This window comes from Maylandia zebra, linkage group LG6 (genome assembly GCF_041146795.1).
Source record: "Maylandia zebra isolate NMK-2024a linkage group LG6, Mzebra_GT3a, whole genome shotgun sequence".
Taxonomy (NCBI): Eukaryota; Metazoa; Chordata; class Actinopteri; order Cichliformes; family Cichlidae; genus Maylandia; species Maylandia zebra.
In genome coordinates this window covers 28,103,605-28,121,649 of record NC_135172.1, presented here as the reverse complement: position 1 = coordinate 28,121,649, position 18,045 = coordinate 28,103,605, and the positions used below count along the sequence as shown (strand labels likewise).

The 18,045-nt window shown below is 39.9% G+C and overlaps 1 protein-coding gene across 3 annotated transcripts in view; it reads right to left on the bottom strand.

The window, feature by feature from the left end:
- Positions 1-18,045, bottom strand: part of mast1a (microtubule associated serine/threonine kinase 1a) — an 85,673-nt gene that overhangs the window by 33,839 nt on the left and 33,789 nt on the right. For all 3 annotated transcript variants that reach the window (XM_004567876.2, XM_004567877.2, XM_004567878.2), the window contains 3 exons: positions 4,739-4,827; positions 4,023-4,098; positions 3,430-3,502 (listed from right to left, as the gene is read on the bottom strand). In XM_004567876.2, the coding sequence (XP_004567933.2) occupies positions 3,430-3,502; positions 4,023-4,098; positions 4,739-4,827 (238 nt within the window). The remainder of the gene's footprint in view (positions 1-3,429; positions 3,503-4,022; positions 4,099-4,738; positions 4,828-18,045) is intronic.

The following is an 18,045-nucleotide window of genomic DNA, read 5'->3' as shown; positions in this document are numbered from 1 at the left end:
GATTGTGTATTGACACTGCTGCACTTATAAGCTATGAAACTTTTAATTATAAATGAGAATGTCTCACCATTTGAACAAAAAAAATTGGAATTATTTTCTTTAATCCATCCATCCATCCATCCATCCATCCATCCATCCATCCATCCATCTTCTAAAGCTCATCTGGGTTGCGGGGGCAGCAGTCTAAGCAAAGATGCCCAAGCCCCCTCTTAATGATCACCTCCGTCAGCTCTTCTGGAGAAAAACAAGGGTGGTTTTCTCCAGAACTCCAGCTGGAGAGATGTAAACTCTTTAGTTTGTCCCGCATGTGCATCAGGGTCTTCCTCCCTGGAGGACCTGCCCGAAACACCTCACCTCGGAGGTGATTAAGAGCTAGATGTCCAAACAAATTCAACTGACTCCTTTCAATGTACTCCTATCTCTAACAAAGAACCAAGACAGAAATGTAAAGTATAATCCGACATATGGCAAAACATAGTTTCTTCCCACTACAAAGGTTTTCAGGGAAATATTCAACATGTTATTTTTAAAAGACCAAAGTGCTTTTTCAGCTCATGACTGCACTATCAACTATAAACAAGTTAAAGGTAGAAATAAAAATATAAAAAAATAATAATAAATCTGAGCATTGGGAGTAATATGACAAGCCTGTACCTGCCCTGGTGTAAAATTGCTGTTTTGCTGTGTGAGGCAGGATCTAAGCAGAAATGAGGAATCTATTGTTTGTGTCATCTGTAAGGCTTAAACCGTTACATATCCACTGTCTGTATACACTTCCAACTGTTTCTGTAGCTTTTCTCTAAAATATTATGTCATTTCTACCTATAGGTATACACACACATACACCTTGTACTCTGATCTGCTCTGTTCAGTATACAGCGGCCCTGCTGTATCTAATCAAGCAAGTAATGGAGAACAAGGAGAGCACTGAAAACTGATTGATGGGACGGAAGGCAGGGTAGGAGGAGTGATGGAGGTGGAGAAGATTATGGAGACACAGAGCAACCACCTTCAATCTCAGTAAAAACAGATCAATGGGTTATCTACAGTGTGTGCGTGTCTCTGCACGTGCAGCTGTGAGGAGAAGCCGGGAGGCAGTCAATGAAAGAAATGATGTGCGAAAGACAGAAGAGAGGCTGAGGGAACGATCGCGTTCAGGACGGCACAGAAATGTACAGGGAGTGGATTATGAGTCAACGCATCCACCTGAGCATCAAACACATTAAAGTCCATTTCTCAAATGGAGTCTTTACCAAATGGGCCTTGGCAGTGTTCAATTCTCCGGGTAGTCTCTTATGCCGCAAACATCTTGCACTCAAGAAGAAAGCGAACATTGTTTTTGGCTCTCTGTTTGCTTCAAATCGAGTTTCATTTCCACCTACACTCTCTTTTATTTGTCTCTGTTGTCCCTCTTTATCATCTCTCTCTGTCTCTGTGAAGAAATGATGGATGAAGAAATACATACTGGAACAGGCATGAATACAGACTGGTTACATTTCAATTATCTCTGCTCCACTTTTTCCAGAGAGGCCAAGTCATCAGTTTCAGATAAATCAGGTCGAACATATCTTAGCAACTGATTACTTATTTTTAGTTCTGATTTACACATGATGCATGTTCTTGCCACTGAAAAGCTTCTTAACAGTCATCTGGGACTGACAAGAGGAATTACAAAGTCAAAGACTGCGGAGTTGTGCTTGTTTGTGTATGCATGGCATTTAGCCGCGACTGTGGCCTGTAATTGTTTCAAACGGAACAAACGTAGCACATGCAACTTTAGAATATGAATTCAGCAGCGCCAGAGCTGATTTTGTGCATGTAAATATATGCAAATGAATTCTTTGAGTGAAATCCATATTCATGCACAGGCTATAAAATGCACCTCATCTATTTAGCAATGGAAGAAAAATCGAAAGTAAAGTTCTGGTGCAGTTTCATGACTTAGGCAGCAAATTAGCCAAAGGAAAAAAAACAAAACAAAATACACATTTGACATTTTCTTGTTGTCATTTTTCATGATTCTCTGCTAAAACTATAAATGAACGTACGTAGTATCTGGTCATACTTCTCTGTTTTGCACTTTCGAAAGGGAGCGCGGGGGGAATGTCTACTAAAAAATACGATGATCACAGAGGCTCAACAATTTACTTCAGAAGGTTTATATGAAGCTCATTGCACCTACACTGTGCAGCATAGTTTGATAGACATGTTTTGTCTGACAAGGACACATTTAGTCAGCAGCAGTGGCTGTGCAGTTAATGATACACAACAGATGGAGGAAAGTTGTCGCCAAGGAAGCCACATCTGTTGTATGGTCAATTATGCTAGTAACCTCTCATACACCTGCTTTCATTTATTCTCCTTCTTTAATATTTGTATAGGAATAAGTGTCCTTAAGCATTCAAGTACTTAAATACTCAAGGACTAACCAACTACTCAGCAACTAATGGTCCACTCGCTGTATCATCTGAGCTCCAGCTGCCACATATGGTGGTGGAAGCCTTTGTTGATAATGAAGGACAAATAAACTGCTCTTACATAGTGATTTTCAACCTTTGCACAGCACATTTCTTTACAATTTGCCTCTCATTCACTCATTTAGACACACATTTACAGAAATGGTGGCTGAGATGGCAATGCAAGACACCTGCCCAGCATCATTAACAGGAGCGACCTCTCGATCGATTTGTCTATATATAGTATGGATCATCTGTCCAGGCTGAATGCCCATGTGCTCAGTGATTGTAAATATCTTCATGCAGGCAATAATCAAGTAGAAATATGTCAATCAAATGATGACTAGACATTTATCGCCCTCTGATAGCTAATAGTGGTGATTCTGACTTGAGCCCTCAAGGCCTGTAGGTTATTTTCCACCAAAGAAAACACCCTCTGATTTAGTGGTGCCGGAATGAACAACCTTGGGCTCGACGGATGAGACGCATGGAAGATTTTTGAAATGCGATAAGTCTCCTTATCTTTACCCACAGCCAGAGTAAGATATGAAAAGCTGCGGCAAGTAGGAACAATTTCATTTCCACTTTACGGAAAGTGTAAATTAGCGAGTCAGCCTTCTAGCAACAAAAGCTTTACAACAATGAGTCAGTAACACTGATGTTTTTGAAGATCAAATCTGACAAATCGGATTAAGCATAAATGAAATGGGACAAATGCTATATCCTTTTTTTGTTCCATTAATCTGTATTTGCCTTTCAGGTAGCAAGGAATGTAGCAACGCACCAACAAGGTCAGGAAAAACAGACGGGATGTAAAGAATAAACAATGAAAATATGATGAAATCAGCCTTGCATATGTTTTACGGCAAAGGAAATGCATTAAATACATTAACCAGACAAAGAAATTCCAGCAATGATCACATTAAACTGCAGGAATGATAATCAAAGAGTTCGATCTTCTGCTGAAACCTACCGTTGAGCTGGGTGTGTTGGTGCCATATCCTGAGGAAGGCAAAGAAGCCAAAGACCATCTGCGACCATCGGCCCTGAGAAAAGAAATGAAAAACAAAAGTGAAAAACAGGAAAGCATATGTTAGACACAAAGGGAACCAAAAACTGTTTTTCTCTACAACTTTTAACAGCCAAAATTCGAAATGTCAGTTTCTATTTTTGTTCCTCCAAACAGGACAATTGGCTGTTATACCGGAGCAATTCTGCCACCTTCACTGCCTTTCAATCTATCCAATTACACTTTCACTCCTTTCATCCCTCTCTTCCCTGAGGCCTCCTCCGGCTGTCCCGGAGTCTGACACTTCCCCTGAGTGAGTGATGAGGGGGGACTCGTTTGGGCAAAGTCCAGGCACTTCGCCTGATTCATGTCGGCCTGTTGTCACGCCTCAGTCACACAGACCCAGGACAAAGCTGCAGCTCCATTTTACACGTGTGTGTGCGACTGAGTGGGTGTGTTCCCTGAAGGATTTCACTGTGTGTTTGTGTGCGTGTGTCTCAGAATAATCCTAACAGCAGTCAAGCTCCAATATTTTGCACAAAAGAAGTGATGCCAACCTTCGAGAAGAGGCAAAGGAGAAGTGGGCAGGTCCGCTTGGTGAGAAGTTGCGCGGGCTGTCCAACGGACTGCTTCCTAATAAGATACATATGGAGAAAAAACAGTTTAAAAAAAAAAAACAGACGCTCTGGGTTACCGGGCAGGGTAATAAACTAAAATACATTCTGTTTGTGGCTGTTTTACATTAAAAGTCAGTTGGTTTTGTTCACTTCCTAGAATATTCAGAATAACTGTGTCAAAAGCTTTAGGAAAAGTGCATCTCATTTCTAATCCCTCTGCTTATAAACATATGGGTCCATGTTTGCATGAGCGGGTTCTTGGATGTTTTTCTGCTCCTGCATGCAGATGCAATGAGACAGCCATGGGGATATTTTACAGCTTTCTACTGATCAACCTGACAGGATACACAGCCAATGCAAGCAAGCTGCAGACTGCATGCAAATGCAGAAAGAGTCAACAGAAAAAATATAATGACAATCCTTTGGCTGGTGTAAAAACAGTGAATGTAAATTTTGTTTTATTTTCAAACTTTGCACCTCATATAATTTTTCTTTTTTTCTTTTTATTTCAAATTTTCAACAATTTATTTTGGCTTTCATAGCAGATAATTGAGATGCTAAGAAACAAGCGGTGGGACAGACTGATATGATGTTCAGGAAAGGCAGCTGGAATCAAACTGGGAATGTGGTAAAACATATACATCGGGCATACTGACCTATGTGTCCGGGCAGTGGTGAGTGCGGTCGTGGCAGGGTGGGGGAGGTACTGGTCAGGATGAGGCTTTTCCGGTTACTGGTTCTGCAACTACAAACGTAAACAAGAACAAAGAACACCTCAGTATTTGTCTTCATTAGATCAATTAACAGCTGACAGCCCAAACGACTCAGGGAGCCCCAGGTTAATGAATACACTCGCCGAGCTTGGCCGTGCGCTTACATGACAGCCCAAATAACTCTATAGCCTGCAGTTAAATATTTGTGTGCACAAGTGTGCATGCTGTTTATCTTGAGTACACTATGTCATTCTGTGTGTGCATGTGCCAGAACATAATAGAGGATTTTATTGACATCTGCAGGTCCACAGGGGAGTGCGACAAAGCAAGACAGATTTTAATTTCCTCAAGGTCCAGCTGCATGATGGCTGCCGCTGTGAAATATAAAGGCTAGATTGATGGAGGGCAGGAACGAAGACAGGGAGGAAAAGAAGGAACAGGGAGGGCAGGTATAGACCATAATGAAGGAACGAAGTTATTGAACCATAAAGACTACACATGCTGCCGCCACTAGAGGTGCCGCTGTGCAGTTTGATGGAGAGTGCACAAGGGTCATTGTTTTATGTAACAGCTCATAAAGAGGGAAGAGGAATTTTCAGGTGCTCTTTTCCTGTAAGGATTGCTCGCAGGGCTTTAATGTCTCTGTGTGTGAGTCACATTAGTGCCCGTCAGAGCAGATTTTAGAAAGCAGCACCTAATCTGACAATCAACACAAGTTTGCTTCTTATTGCATCAGCTAGCATGCTGCTCTACATCTGTGCAGAAAGTAAAAAACAATCACAGCATTTACACCCAGGAGTAAAGAAAAAAAAACCCAAACATGGTCACACAACACACAAACCCTGTAATCTATAATCTACATCCCAGTCTTAGAGTTCCTCCCTACCTCCCTCATCTCTATCCTCTTTTTAAATGCAAATCTTCAGCGCTTGTTTCTAGCAGTCTGAGAAGTCTAACTGGCAGGATTTCATTGGTGGCAGTGCGCCTCTGTGGGTGCCAGCTGAGGGAGAGCTTGTACTCAGTGTTGCAGAACAGAAGACAAGCACATTGAAATATTTAAGGGGAATGCATTAGCTTTGGACAGAGGGCTAGAAGTGGCTTAACACCATACTTTGCTTCAACTCTCTTAAAACGAGAACAGAGGAAGGGGGAAGGGTAGCAGAGGAAGGAATAAAAAAAAAGGCACAGAAGACTCGAGTGCACATTTCCTTGAACCTGTTTGAAACTCACTTTCATTTCCCTTCCTCTTTTTTCCTAGAGGCATGAAAAATCCACATTCTCACTGCTGCTCTTTCTCAAAACGCTGAATCGCTGGAGCGTACACCACTCAAGCTTCACTTCAGAACACGTTCTCAGCTTTTGATTCATGATTCATCGTATCTACAGGAGAAACACTCTATCAGTGACTCGTTAAATGGGAGTGATTCACTTTCAGGTCTAGTACCTAATGTTGCAAACCACATAATACTGGGAAGGAGCATTAATTCTACCTGCCTCCTTTTTGCGACTTTCCTCCTATTCTCTATTATCCCCAGTCACAACAAATGGTGTCACCATATTCTGATATCTCCATTCATGCCCAGATCCATATTGCTTTCTCCTTCTCCCAAATTAACTCTCTAAATGATGAATAATTGAAATGTGTGACGTCAGGAAAAGTCATTCTCTCCCCTAACTCCCCTTTAAGGCAATACAAGGTTGACTAAACTATTAAAAGCAGAATGAAAACCCTACAAAGGCAAAGCCATCTAATCTTCCTGTGGAGTTGAGAGCCTCTTTGCATTACAACATTATCTTAAATGAAATGCTTCAAAAGGGTATCTTGCCCTAAGCATTTGTACTGTAGCAAAGGTTAAATAGGAGCTCTGCTCTTTATTCTATACTCCAACTGCCAGTCACACCAGTAAAGGTCACCGTAAGAGCCCTGCTACTTCAATTCTGTTAAAACTAAGTGGAGCACATATGACAGACACAGTGGGGGAAAGGGGGGGCGGGTCGTAAAACCATCCTACCGTGGTGGTTGTATATTCCACTGTTTGTTTTTTTTGAGATCTCTTTCAGTGTACCTTTCTAACATTTACCAAGAAGTCCTGTTTTTAACAAAACCAGCATGAACACACATTTACAAAAGCTTTTACAAAACTGAAACCATCGACCTAGCTCAGTGCCTTGCAACCTACTGCAACCTGGTTTGTTTGGGTTACTGTTGTTAGACAGACTTACATACAGAGGCCAAATCAGTCACACATCAAAAGAAAGCCTCATAAAGTGCTTTAGTGCTCCTCGGCATAAAGAACCGCATTCTAGCATCAAACTTGATGCAGCATAATTAGGAATTTGAGTACATAACAGTAAAGACTATACAAAAAATGAAATAACACAAATTAAATAGCATTGCAATATTGTATATTACATTGCATTGTTCTAATATATATATAACATTGCATAATATATTTTCCTTTTTTGTTTACAGTTCATAAAAATATTGTTTGTTTTGTATAATTATGTGTGCACACACGATTTCCAGCTTTCCTGTGCTTGTATTTTAAGTTTAAACAACATATGAATGAAAATACTGGCAGTCACCAGCGCTGCCGCACAGCCTCCTGCTAGATGAATCTATGGCATAAATGTGAAAATTGGAAAGGGGAAATCTTTGATTTATTTTGTTCACAAGATTTTCAGAAAACTTGACCTCTAACCTCGACCCTGAGGTCGAGGTCACAGAGGTCACCATATATTGATCATCAACAGCTGTATAGCAGCATTTGTAAATTTTTCCTCAGCTTACGTGTTTATGTTCTCTTAACAAAACGTCTGTTTCTGTTTGTTGGATGTCTACTATATTGTCTCTCTGGCCACTTTATCAGTTTTAGCAGCGACTCTGATAATTAGGGGTGCGACGATACACAAAATTCACGGTTTGGTTCGGTTCGATACTTTGGTCTCACGGTTCGATATTTTTTCGATACAAAAAAATGTTCATGCTTTTTTAATTTGTTAAATTTGCCATGTTGCAACGAGCTTAGCTTCTGTCTTGCTAGCTTGCGCTGCGCTCAGTGGATCTGCGCTCGACAGTGCAGCCTAGGCGGAGTAGTCGAACGCAGATCCACTGAGCTCTCAACACAGACAGCATCGTCAGAAGAAAAGTTGATAAAATAAATAAAAAAAATTGTATTGTTCGATACATATGCATACCGAACCGAAAGCACCGTATTGAACAGTTCAATATCGATACGAGTATCGTTGCACCCCTACTGATAATTTGTTGTGATCCAGACTCAAGAAAGTGCTGGAAACATTCCTCGGACATTTCGGGCCATAGTGACACGATACTACTCAGATGCTGCAGATGTGTTGGCCTTAAATTTTTGATGTATTGTTTAAACACTGTTCATTATACCACCAGAGCAACCTGAGCCGTTGATTCCAGCTAGGATGGTTTTACCGCAGATTCTGACCGTTTCATCTAAATGTTGCAGCACAAATTGCAACTCATCAGATCAAGCAACACTTTTCTAATCTTCTATTGTCCAATTTTGTTGCGCATGTGTAATAGCGGTTTCAGAGTCCCATTATTAGAGGTGGGTGTGGTCTTCTGCTGCTGCGGCCCACTTACTTTACTGCATGTTTTGTGTTCAGAGATGCACTTCTGCATGCCTTAGTTGTAACAACTGGTTATTTGAGTAAGAGCTGTCTTTTTATCAGCTCAAAGCATTTCGGCAATTCTCCTTTAACCTCTGGCATCAACAAAGCCATGTGATTGGCTGATTATTTATCTGCCCTAATGTGTGTTTGAACAGGTATATCTGTGGTTCCTTTTTTACTAAAACTACAATTTTAAGAGGAAATGGGAATGTGATGAGGTAAGACATGAAACAGTATTAAAACTGAAACAGTCAAAACACAGAAAAAAAATCAGTCCTCGTGGATAATTAGCCGATGAACCAAAAACATTACAGTTTGCTCATTGCTGTATCTGGCGCACATTTCTGTCTCTTATTGTCTATATGTGTTAGAATGAATATGTTTGTATCTTGGACTGTTACTTTGATAAAACTTCATGTGGTTCACTTGATATTTTAAAGTCAAATTATAAATTCACCAATCAATTCCTATTAGCTGCAGCCCCAGTTATTATGTGTGACATCGTGGGGAGTGAATCGGTACAAAAAGGCTCACTAATGTAGCTATAGTTGCTCTGTTTTATGGGTATGCACACTCTATAAAAACTGTGTATTTACACCATTGTCCCTTCTCTAAGTGAGTACCAATAAGATCATTTAAGAAAGCTCATTAACTGTAAAATCCAATCATGTTCACCCTATATCCCTTCCTGATAATTAGTAGCAGTCAGTGAGGAATATAGGCGCTATAGGCGGCTGTTGGGGCTTCTGACTAACACGCCGTGGATACACTTCACTGGGAAAGCAAAGGAGATAAGAGAACTGGGAAAGCTGGTGTGTGTGGTAATGTGACTTTAAGTCACTCCGTCACGGTTATAGCCGTGCAGCCTGAGCTCATCTTCTTTCAGTCTGGTTAAGAAGATGTTAGTATGTGTGTGTGTTTGTGTGTTTCTGTGTGTATGTGTGGGAGAAACGTAGACGCAGTTAATACGCTGTACACTGCCGTCTTTGGATCATAAATCTGCCTCTAGTTTAGTAGTCAAATACAAACAGTTTACAGTTTGTCAGTTTACAGCCAAACAGTCCTGCAATACATCATCTGCCAGCTTCTCTGTTTTCAGGCTGACGGTGATATTTGGGCTCATTCAGTCATCCGTCTCATGGATGCATGAATTTTAAACATAAGAGGCTGAAGCGTCACTAAAAACAAGACTCTTTCCTTTTAAAATATTCAAACCACTTCAGATCAGATTAGGCCAATCAAGAGAAAATTCTCTCCATACAGAAGAAAGACGAAGAGAAACTGGGGGGGGGGGGGGGGGGATGTACAATGTTACCATAGCAACAGATTTAGAGTTACACTCATGAGAAGCAAACGGCGTCATCTACAACTGTTTGGTTTTAACCAGAGCGCGCAGCAAGAAAAGAGACAGCTTGTATTAAATTAAATAATTAAGGTGAGTACGAGACTGAATCAGCTCTAACCTACAAAAAAATGTGGAAAAAGATTTCACCCGGCAGTGAACCTCAGTACTGAGAACCAGAGTCTGCTCACACAACAGAGCCAATGAGCGTTTGTGTGTTTTTCTCGTGAATGCCAGTTTTTTAATCCATCATAATCCATTGTGTAATCCATCATGCAGACTCAATCTGTGTGTGACAGAGGGCTAGTGGCGAGGCGGGAGGTTAGTGTCAATCAGGCGGCGTGTAATTCACTGGGGTCAGCGGTGCATGCTGCCATTGTGTGGGCCTCTGTGGACGGCGACCAGAGCTGACGAGAAAGCTGCGAGTGTGACGCTACTTTTAATATGGGAGGTAGAAGTAAAGTGTGTCTGCGTGACATTGTCATCTCTGTCAAAGCATAGCACATACATGTTTTTGTTGTTTTTTTGCTTCTAGGTATAGTCTAAAGAAACATCTCGAGCATGAAGAAGAGGTGGACATACTTGTTAAATGTTAAGGCTTTTCTTAACTGCTCAACAAATTAAGGCTGGGGAGCTGGCATGTATCCCAGCTATCATATGGGTATCATAGGAAGGGTACACCATCTCAGAGCATTCACTTTCTAAATAAGAGATGTTCTTGATTCCACTGGCCAGCAGGGGGTGACTCCTCTGCTTGCAAAAATAAGTTTGACTATGTAGAAGAAACGATCGAAGTGATCGCAATTCTTACTTCGTTTATAACATCGGTGCCAACTTTTACTACTGACTTTATGGTCTTGATCACAAGTGTGAAGTCTTTGTTAATACAAAGTTCCATTGGTTTTGTAAATGATGGTTTCCTTTAGAGTAAAACAGAAGTTAAAAAGAGTAAGAAATAGGGTGTGGTTCCCTCTGGAGTGAGAAGTTACAGAAGCTACAATGTGAGCGTGCTGTACTCTTTGATTACAGTCAGAGCCACTGCTAGCTAGCCACATCATCAAAACATGGGAAGCAAGCCAAGCTCAAGAATTCATAACGTGTAGTGTCACTGTGCTACTTCCATCTTTTATATACAGACAATCATCTTGTAATATTAGCTGATTTTCCTACAAAATCTGCTGTTAATATTAATCAGTGACAAAGAGCAATTTTAACATGAGATTAATGCTGAGTGCAGATTAAACAGTCAACAAACGGAGCCCTGAGGTGCAATTTATATGCAATACGCTGGAGACATAGCACACGGCATCCAGGTTTGTAGCAGAAACTATCAAACATCCTCAGCAATGACAAGCTTCTGCTTCATTCACGTCCCCGTCAAGTACTTCTAACTAACAAGAACATGGTAATAAGCCACTTAAGGGAAACTTAACTCAACAATGTGATTATACAGAAGTTAAATACCACATACCACAAATATACATGTAGACAGCCAACAACCCCTGCCTGTGTCCCAATCTCCCAGTGATGAAACCCAGTGCTGTAAGTGGTTATGATGCTCTGGTCAGCTCACTGCGAGGGGGTCAAAGGTTAAATCTGTGGTAATGACTCGTGCAGAAGCTTTGACGAGCAATTATCCCCCTACAGGCCTCTGGCTGGCATAGGGCCATTAGTATCTTACACACAAACACACCATGGAGAAAAACACAGGGTCAGTCCCCATAACACCGACCAAAAATTCAATAAACTGAAAATAAAAATGATGCAAACAATAACACATGGATGTGGGGGATTAAATCTGGGATATTTAACGCAATGCTGGGGCTGATATAGTCTCTCTCTGGAAGGATAAACAACCTGTTTTTAAATCAGCACAGATGTGACGTATATTGTAAGCTTCACCCCGAAGGCAAATTTGGGTTAATTAAAATCCAGATCTTCATATGTGATAATGTAGTATGCCTTAAAGTAAGAACTGGGAGCTGAGAACATAACGGTATTGGAACAACCGTGAAAACCACGAAACCTCAGGAAACACAGGAAGTGATGCAAATGTGGCTGTGAAGAAGCGATTCTTAAGAAAGGGAAATGAGGAGAAAAGCCTCAGGTACCCCAAATTAACCCTCAGGGTCTGTTAAAAATCACCACCCTTTCAGCTTGTTAGTGGCCACAAGTGGCCACCTACAGATTAGGTCTGTAATTTTTTATTATTTTTGTTTTTTTGCCATTTTTTTTGCATAAAGCTTTTAAGTAAGTTCAGTTCTTTCCATAAATATAAAATAATTATTACTTTTTTATTTTTTAACCCTTTAAACACCAGTTTGTTTGTCCACTGCACCAGCTGGACGACAACCTCAAATCTCGCAATTTTATATAATTGCATTGCTACTGAAATTTCTTGTATTATTAATAGTAGAGTCTGGGGCATGTAATTGATTCACATCAACATTGATTATAATGCATTGTTATTTTAGTGCAGAGAGAGCAAAAACATAAAAAACCCCTTTCAGACTGTTAGTGGCCAAAAGTGGCCACCCCTTGTTTACATTTACAAAATGCTATAAAATTATTATATATTAAGAAAAATGTCCAGTTTTTTTTACATGATTTTTTAGATTAGCATCAGGGCTGTTCATCAAAATCAAAATTTCATTAAAATTCTGAAATTTAACCCTTTAAATACCAGTTTGAACACATAATCATAACAACTCATAAATACAGAAAATCATAAAATCCCAGTTTTTTTTCTAAATAATACATGCCATCTGATTTATTTGCTAACCATGATGAAGGTTAGATGCATAGCAATAATTAACACCATCAATGACATTTATGCAACATTGTTTTTTTCTGCAGTGGCAGAAAAACATAAAAAACCCCTTTCAGACTGTTAGTGGCCAAAAGTGGCCACCCCTTGTTTACATTTACAAAATGCTATAAAATTATTATATATTAAGAAAAATGTCCAGTTTTTTTTACATGATTTTTTAGATTAGCATCAGGGCTGTTCATCAAAATCAAAATTTCATTAAAATTCTGAAATTTAACCCTTTAAATACCAGTTTGAACACATAATCATAACAACTCATAAATAGAGAAAATCATAAAATCCCAGTTTTTTTTCTAAATAATACATGCCATCTGATTTATTTGCTAACCATGATGAAGGTTAGATGCATAGCAATAATTAACACCATCAATGACATTTATGCAACATTGTTTTTTTCTGCAGTGGCAAAAAAACATAAAAAACCCCTTTCAGACTGTTAGTGGCCAAAAGTGGCCACCCCTTGTTTACATTTACAAAATGCTATAAAATTATTATATATTAAGAAAAATGTCCAGTTTTTTTTACATGATTTTTTAGATTAGCATCAGGGCTGTTCATCAAAATCAAAATTTCATTAAAATTCTGAAATTTAACCCTTTAAATACCAGTTTGAACACATAATCATAACAACTCATAAATAGAGAAAATCATAAAATCCCAGTTTTTTTTCTAAATAATACATGCCATCTGATTTATTTGCTAACCATGATGAAGGTTAGATGCATAGCAATAATTAACACCATCAATGACATTTATGCAACATTGTTTTTTTCTGCAGTGGCAGAAAAACATAAAAAACCCCTTTCAGACTGTTAGTGGCCAAAAGTGGCCACCCCTTGTTTACATTTACAAAATGCTATAAAATTATTATATATTAAGAAAAATGTCCAGTTTTTTTTACATGATTTTTTAGATTAGCATCAGGGCTGTTCATCAAAATCAAAATTTCATTAAAATTCTGAAATTTAACCCTTTAAATACCAGTTAGAGCACATAATCATAACAACTCATAAATAGAGAAAATCATAAAATCCCAGTTTTTTTTCTAAATAATACATGCCATCTGATTTATTTGCTAACCATAATGAAGGTTAGATGCATAGCAATAATTAACACCATCAATGACATTTATGCAACATTGTTTTTTTCTGCAGTGGCAGAAAAACATAAAAAACCCCTTTCAGACTGTTCGTGGCCAAAAGTGGCCACCCCTTGTTTACATTTACAAAATGCTATAAATGTCCAGTTTTTTTTTACATGATTTTTTAGATTAGCATCAGGGTTGTTCATGAAAATCAAAATTTCAATCAAATTCATAATTTTAACCCTTTAAATACCAGTTAAATCACATAATTGTAATGATTTACATAGGGATAAAAGCATAGAATCCCCATTTTTTTTCTAAATAATACATGCAAACTGATTTATTTTCTAACCATGATGGAGGTTAGATGCATAGCAATAATTAAAAGTATCAATGAGTTTTATGCATCTTTGTTTTTTTGTGCAGTGAGAGAAAAACAAAAAAAAATCCCTCTCAGCTTGTTCGTGGCCAAAAATGGCCACCCCCTGTTTACATTTACAAAATGCTATAAAATTCATATATATTAAAACATTTTTCTACTTTCATTGACTTGATTTTTTAAATTAGCACCGCTTCTAGTCATAAAAACCAAAATATAATTCAAATTCTGATATTATACCCTTTGAATACCAGTCAGGTTATGTATTATTATAGTAAAAATAGTAATAAAGTTCACATCTTTTAGCATATAAATGGTGAAACCTAATATGTTTTTTATCATCATTGCAGGTCAGTAACAGTAACTGTCACAATGCTTTATTTTTACTTTATTTATTTATTTATTCTTTCTTTTTTTGGGGGGGAGAGATGAATGGCCAGTGACGCAATGTCACAAATGGTGTGTTAGTGGCCAGTGACGCAATTTAATGACCAAATAAAAGAGCTCAATATTGAGCCGGAGAACGCAATTTCATTGTTCTTTGACAATGACAATAAAAATAAATACTTGAATACGATCCGCGTCCTCAGCCAGGGAGCGATAATCCTTCCTGCCCGGAAGCGGAGAGTTGGCGAGGCCGGCTCTCACGGCCGCGGCCGGCAGCTGTCTGAGGAAAATGTGGGCGAAGAGAAATCCCCCGTCGTCCGGTCCGAGAAAGGACAGCATGTGCGCCATCAGTTCGAGAGCCGTACCACCACCCAGGCCTGAGAGGGAGAGGAGCTTCTCGGCTCGCTCTGCGTCGATGAGGGCATAGCACCGAAGACGCACCTCCTTAGGGGCGGCGTACTCGGGTGGGTGAAGCGTCAACGCACGACGGGTTGCTAGCGGGTCGAGAGAAGCCACCACGTGGTGAAGGGCGAACTGGGCCTCCACGTGCACGAACCACGACGGGGGATCGTGAAGCCAAAAGTCCGGTGTTCTGACAAGGTAGGACGTTTGCGCCACAGCAAACGTAGCTGCAGCCGGAGGCAGAGGGCTGGCGCTGCTGATGCATCCAGAGCGGAGTCGGCGCCACCATCGGACTGCAGCATGTTCGAGTCAGGGGTCACCAATGTGGAGGTAAACACAGACGACACGAGAGCTGTCGATAAACACTGCTCGTTTATTGCTCATCACCACAGAACTCAACACTTTCACTCCAAAACACAACAACAACACTTCCTGAGAAATGGGTGTGAGTGGAGCCCTCCAGTGGTCTGGAGTGGAGTGAGTGGAGCCCTCCAATCATTGGTAGGGGGGGGCTCCACCTTCATGCCCCCCAACCCCAATCCTCCCACAAAGAAGAGGATTCGGGCACTGGCTAGAACTCATCAGTGGTGATGCAGTCAGCCTCTTTGAAGATTGTCCCCTCATCTTCTGGAGAGGAGGTTTCTTCATCTTGGGCAGATGTATTTTCTTCAAGGACAGATGACTGCTGCTGTCCTTGCTCTCTGACCAGATCATATAGGCAGTGCTTGAAGCAGTGATGACCTTCTTGCCATATTGCCAGAATAAATGATCTGGAAGCTGTTAGGCTTACTTACAGCAGTAGCTCTGTCTGCACCTGCAGAAACTCCAGGACACGTTTACAAACAGTGTTTGTTGTTGTTTGCGCTCCAGCTGCAGCTGCAGGTTTGAACTCTGCAAAATGTCCTGTGATTGGGGTTTTTTTTTGTTTTTGTTTTTATTTCTAGAGTTAATATTTTGGGTATGGTATCTTTTGATGAAAAATACAAGAGTAAAAGTGCTTTTAGCATGTGCTTCAAAGCTAAGTGACTGGGAACCTCAAAGCTCAATATCCTGCATCCACAGAAATTCACTGCAGCCTATGTAATGTTTGAATTTATTCCAGTCTATCTTGCAAATACATGTTTGTACTGCAATGTCATGCATAAACACAAACTATTAGATCCTTAAGATCAAACCTATGTCAAAATTGTTTCATTATTTTGGTCCATTGGAGTGTGGTAGGCCATCAAAGGCTGCTACTAGAAACTCAGAATATTACATGAAATTGCTTGCTTGGCCAAAAATGGGTAAATGATGTCATTTGGTAAAAAACATTAAAAACTACAATTTTCATGTGTTGACTTTAGAATGAAAGCAATTTTACCTAAATTGCATGATATAGTACTGTCAGTAACAAGGAATCAAAAAAGGTGGTTATAATGGGTTTCAATTGGCCACAAATGGCCACTATAGAACCAAGAGGAACTATTTAGTGTATAGTGAATATTATTGACATTATTAAGGAGCTGATGTTGAAAATTAAAAAATCTGACAAAAATACACACCTTTGGGAAGTTTCATTCCACTGGCATTAACAGAACAAAAATGGTTGAAAAGCAAAGTGGCCACAAATGGCCAGTATAGAGCCCTGAGGGTTAAACACAACAGTGACTGTCTATAGCACACTGGAGCCTCTGTCATGGTTTAGGGATGTGATGTTGGGGATCTTGTCAGAATTGATGGGATTCAAAAAGAGCTTTGAATGTATTTCGAAAATCTAGAAGAATTATTCCTGAAAACTAAAGAAATTACAAGAAAGTTTGCCTAAGAGGTTCAGCCTCTGAGGTTATCAAACACTGACTTTCAAGCTCATTAAAATGGTACAAACTCTGTTTTGGGGTTATTTTGTACATTTCAATAAAACGCTCCAACTTTGTCCCATTTTGCTAGCAACACATTAACAACTCAAGGGTGACTCATGACTTTTCGACAGCACTGTACTAGTTTGAGATATGAAACACTTAGGTTTCTTTTCTCATTGATATCATAAAAGATTTCAGCTGTCTGACCACATTATAGTCAGACAGCTGAGCACACTAATTACAACAAATGGTCACTGATACAAACCCAGCAGCTCCGTATTAAATACAATCAATTAAAGGACAGCAGATTCTGAATGAACAGCCTAACAGTGCATGATGAGGGGTTTACCTGTCATAGGCTAACATGTGCATGCAAATAGAAAATCAGTCATGGTCCACCGGCGTACACACAACACCCACACGCACACACACACATGGAATGGAAACACACACGTTTTTACCTACGTCCATTTCACCATCCATCAGATGGGTGTGAGCGAGCGCCTGTGCATGCTTAATGTGCTTTACCTTGCTGATTATTAACTCTCTCTCTCTCTCTCTGTGTGTGTGCGTGTGTGTGTGTGTTGTCTATCAGTCAGTGGTGTCATCTTCTGCCCTAAGTGCTGACTCACAGGGCACACAGGACACAAGACCTTTTCGATGGGTACACCATCGATCCATCCAGTCTCACTTCCTGTCAGGTGACATTCTCTGTCTCTTGCCAGGACCTCTTAAAATAGAGTGCATATTTACAACTGTGGGAAAAGGGCTGTACCTTATAAAATGCTGCCCCTTTAAGAGACTGGTCCTTGTTAGTGCATCCTCTGTTCTTACAGGCACATTGTGAAACGGTCACTGAGACCTGGATCGATCCCAAACTTGGGAAAGTGTCCAAATCAAGCCATGTGGGCAGATTTTTTGAGCATTGGACATCTAGATGGAGACTGAGAGAATGAATGAGTGATTCTGACAGGCAGCAGATGAAATAAAACAGGTGATGCAAAAAAAAAAAAAAAGACAAAAGCAGAAAAGATAAATGATGATGAAGAAAACAGGAGAGCAACAACAGGACTGTCTGGATGTCAGGAGTTGCTGCAGGGGTTAGTCACATGGCCTTCTTGTTGCTATGCCATGTAGCACAGAGAGACATAAATAGAGGCTTTTGGTGTTATTCCTCATGAGAGACTAACCGAGGGGAAAGCGTGACAAAGCCGGACAAAAAAGTAACACCCATAGCTTCACCATTGTACAAGGCAGAAAAGAAAAGGCTATTTAAAAAATGACAAATAGAAGAAGAGGATTGAATAAAAGAGGTCACAGGAAAAATTTCAGCATGT